Source organism: Lactuca sativa, chromosome 5, assembly GCF_002870075.4.
Source record: "Lactuca sativa cultivar Salinas chromosome 5, Lsat_Salinas_v11, whole genome shotgun sequence".
Lineage (NCBI taxonomy): Eukaryota > Viridiplantae > Streptophyta > Magnoliopsida > Asterales > Asteraceae > Lactuca > Lactuca sativa.
This window is the reverse complement of record NC_056627.2, coordinates 351,941,021-351,945,009: the sequence shown is the minus strand read 5'-3', so window position 1 is coordinate 351,945,009 and position 3,989 is coordinate 351,941,021. Positions and strand designations below refer to the sequence as shown.

At 36.9% G+C, this 3,989-nt stretch overlaps 1 protein-coding gene across 1 annotated transcript; it reads right to left on the bottom strand.

Annotated features, from left to right (window-relative positions):
* Positions 1-714: 714 nt before the first annotated feature.
* Positions 715-3,629, bottom strand: LOC111891591 (FRIGIDA-like protein 3). The gene is made up of 4 exons (XM_023887649.3): positions 3,445-3,629; positions 1,905-2,954; positions 1,516-1,688; positions 715-1,446 (listed from the first exon to the last, which is right to left on the bottom strand). Exons 2-4 carry the CDS (start codon positions 2,932-2,934, stop codon positions 1,009-1,011), a joined length of 1,641 nt encoding a protein of 546 aa, XP_023743417.1. The 5' UTR covers positions 2,935-2,954; positions 3,445-3,629; the 3' UTR covers positions 715-1,008.
* Between the last annotated feature and the right edge of the window lie 360 nt (positions 3,630-3,989).

Here is a 3,989-nt window from a genome sequence, read left to right as displayed (position 1 = left end):
ACTTCAAGGCCAGGAAAACAATGTAGATTTCGGAGATCTTTCATTTAAAAAATAAAGTTGAGAGACTAAATGAGACTTGTAATAAATGCATTTCACTTCCAGTAATGATCATATCATCAACATATAATAAAAATAAAATAAAAGGAGAATGATACATATATTTGTTGTTCGAGTAAAGAGTCATGATTTGTATGGGTTACACGAAAATCCTAGAGAGTGAACGGTGGTGTTGAATTTATCGAACAAAGCAGGAGAGTCTGTTTAAGACCATATAACATTTTCATAGTTTTTCATAGACGATAAACATACCATGAAGGATGATCAACTCTACAAGCTATGAGGATACATGTAAACTTCCTTAGCAAAAGTCTCCACCTAATCAATATCATATTTTTTATTAAACCCATTGGAAAAAGGAGGACTTTGTATATATCAAATATATCTTCATATCTCATCTTGAGTTTATAAAGTCATTTTGAAATGAAATCCCAACATCAACGTCTTTTTGTTTAATATGTAAGTAACAAAACACTATGAAGTATAAACGGGAATGAGACACAAGTTTTGAACGTCCATGAGATTGCAACCAAACAAAACATGCACAACCCCAAACTTTAAGATCGTGTGTGGATGGTTCAACAGTGTATAAGACAAGAACTTGTATTAAACTTTGACATCTTCTAATATAGATAACTAAAAAAAAAGATCGTGGACTAAAACAATTAAACAAAGTTATAAATTTGAGACACAATAATCATCCAAAGACATACTAAGTTAACAACATCGATAATACATGTATTAAACGATTACAGTGTCAACTTATACAAACAAATTCAGAAATCAACAGGTGGGCTAATATATATATATTATATTATATATATTCTTTTTTCTTCGGGCTTTTCATGTTTTTTTTTTTCCAAATTGAGTTCTTCATACGAAAAACTCAAAAGGGTTAATAAGACCTAGAAGTTAAAAGACGATGATAAGTAAAGTTTCTTCTTACAAGCTTTAGTGAAGATAAGGAGCTTGATACTGGTAAGCATTCCCAAAGTAGGTCCCATGGTTAGGAGCCAAATTGTAAGCAGGTGTACCCATAAAAGAGTGAACATGGTTTTCCGGTGGTGGTGGTCCAGCATAAGCATACTGTGGTCTGCTGTCATACATGTACTGTGTTGGCGGTGCATACCTGGCGGCATAGAAGTTTTTGTCGGCGGTGTTACGTGGCCCGTATCCCGCTACTGCTGCTGCTGCTACACCATTGGCACGGGGTCTCTTGGATTGAGGTTTCACTACTTCTGTTGCACGTTTCTTGTCTGCCTTGGCTTTTTCCAGCTCAGCAATCCGTTTTTGAAGTGGGTCCAGAGGGTACTCCTCTTCAAGCTTGTGTTCTTCAATGCATTTGGTAACTGCCTTTAGAGCAGATAGTTCTCTTTCACTCACATCATTCTGGGAACAGTATCAGTGTCAGTAACAGTAAGTCGGTAGCACAGTGACAGTAAAGGGGGAAAACAAAACCTGAGGGGTGGGAGAAGAATTTCCTGATTTGACAGTGGAAGGAGTTTTGATTGCCTCTGCCAAGTAGGATTTCAGTAAAGAAACAGGAGAAAACTGGTGGGTGAGTTCAAATGCAAATGATAGGTTAACAGCATCGATATGCCTTCCGCTATTCACTAACACATCAATTACACCTGAAAAAAAAACAGTAAGAAACAAGTAAATTAAACCAACAAGTGATACAAGAATTGAGTTAATTACAAGAAAGATCCAATGAAACCTTGAAATAAGGACCAAAATTGAAAAAAGTTTCGATTTTGAACTGGACACCGTAAAAATCAAAAAGCACAGGGACCATTTTGAAATTTACTTACAATATAAAGATTTAGAAGACAAGAAAATTTAGTGACCTGGCATCTTGTCAGACAACCCAAGGAAGCGACAAAGATCAGCAGTCTGGTGGCGGCGAGAGACCATTGGTATTAACTTGGATAAATCTTCATTAACAAAATCAGAATCAATACCGAAAGTAGCAACAAGTTGCAAGAAAGCATGAGCCTCCAATGAATTCCCATTACTTGCATCCAGATCAAGATCATCTAATTTGGGTTTCCATTCTTGTGCGATAATCTTTGCTCTGTTCTTCACATCTTCAGAGATCACCTTAGAAACAGTGTTAGCATCGAGATTCACAAGCAGAATGCTAAGACATTCCATCAACATGATGCATGTTCGCCTCAAACCTAAAAGATTTGCATCTTTTTTCCCATCTAGGTTTGAGTTTGACCCCTCTGAAATGTAGAACCCATAAAGTGAATCCAAAACCAAACCACCAGGGTCACCTGCAGCCTTCAATGCAATTGGAATCTCCTCCTTTATGGAAGCAAGATTCTTGCGATTATCGGATATGAATTTGTGGAGGCCTCCTGCATCCATCTCTTCGCATAACTTAGCAAGTTGGGGATTCGATAGCAGCTTCACATCACCATTTTCAAATAACCTTTTCATATCATCTTCTTCACTTTCAGGTGGATTCTGATCAGCACCACCTTGGTCTTCGTTGTTAACAGTTGAAGATTCCACGTGTCCATTTTTGTGTTTCCCTAAGACATTAGCAATGGCATTGACTGCAACATCTCTCTTCTCTTGAAGCCTCCCCAATGAAGCTTCTTCTTTAGCCATAACAGCAGCACGACGCTTTTCCAGAACTTGTTGGGCTTTAACTGTTTTCATTTCGAATTCCTTTTCTTGGTCTTCAAGCTCAGTGAAGCGCCTCTTCAAGGACTTCTCAAGCCCATGGAAATGTTCTTCAATTTGTTTCCATTTCAGGTTTAGGGTTACAGCTCGGTGGCTTTCTAGCTCTGCAAATGCTTTCTGAAGTTGTTGTATTTTGGAGTTTGTAGACTCCAAGAGTGTAGCAACTGAATCGGTATCTTCCATGGCAGGTTAGCAGTATAATCCTTCAAATAAAACGAAAAATCAAAACTGATACTATATCCGAAGAAATTGCAGAAGATGATAAATCAATTGAAGTGAATGACAACAATTAAAAATCATCCGATAAAGTTAGGAATTAAACCATTTCTCAGATGCCTAACCCTGACACATCACAATCATCTATGAGACTATGACAATACAAAAATCAATCGAGTTATTAAACACGAACTCAAACTCTTTATTAGACATAACGTAAGCGAACTGAAAGTTTAGAAAAAACACGAAACTGATGATTAATTATGAAACAATTAACTTTGCCAGCTACCGTGACAGCTAGATCAACCAACACACAATGATTTCAATTACAAACATAACAACAAGATAAGCTGAAACATAATTCATAGAAAATGAAAACTATCATGAAGACAGATAATAAAAAGCAAAGCAATTGGATCTGAAGATCAACATTACAGTACGATTAGCTTAACAAAGTGAAAAGTAGATAGAACTTACAGCAGTAGGTGGCGATGGAATTGGAGGGTGGAGTCGGCGATCGAGGGCGGCGAATTGTGGAGTCCGATCAAGCCATTTTGGGTATGTGGAAGATAAAGAGGGTTTCGCGGGGAAGCACCCAATCCGTAGAGAGATAGAAGAGGAAAGTAGGAGGGTTCTGAGTTCTGACACAAAATTTGCTTTTGTGTTTTTGCTATTGCCAGGCTCAATTCGAGTTAAGGCACGCGCTTTCGTTAGGTGGGTGGCTGGATTTTCATCCATTTCCATTTATCTTTTATTTATTTTTAAATTAACTAATTAAGAGATAAAATCCAATACTAACAAAGTTTAGATAAAATTTTATAAATGGTCACGTGATTTTTAAAAAATAGCAAATTTGTGATAATTTTCAGAAGCATTACATTGGTGATCTATGTGGTTTATTTTTTGTACGGATATGTTTTATTTTATTACAAATTTGACCTGTAATTATCAGGGCCGGCCGAGATTCCGGAGGCCCTGTGCTATTTAACAAAAATAGGGCATTGAAACTTGTAAATCAAAAA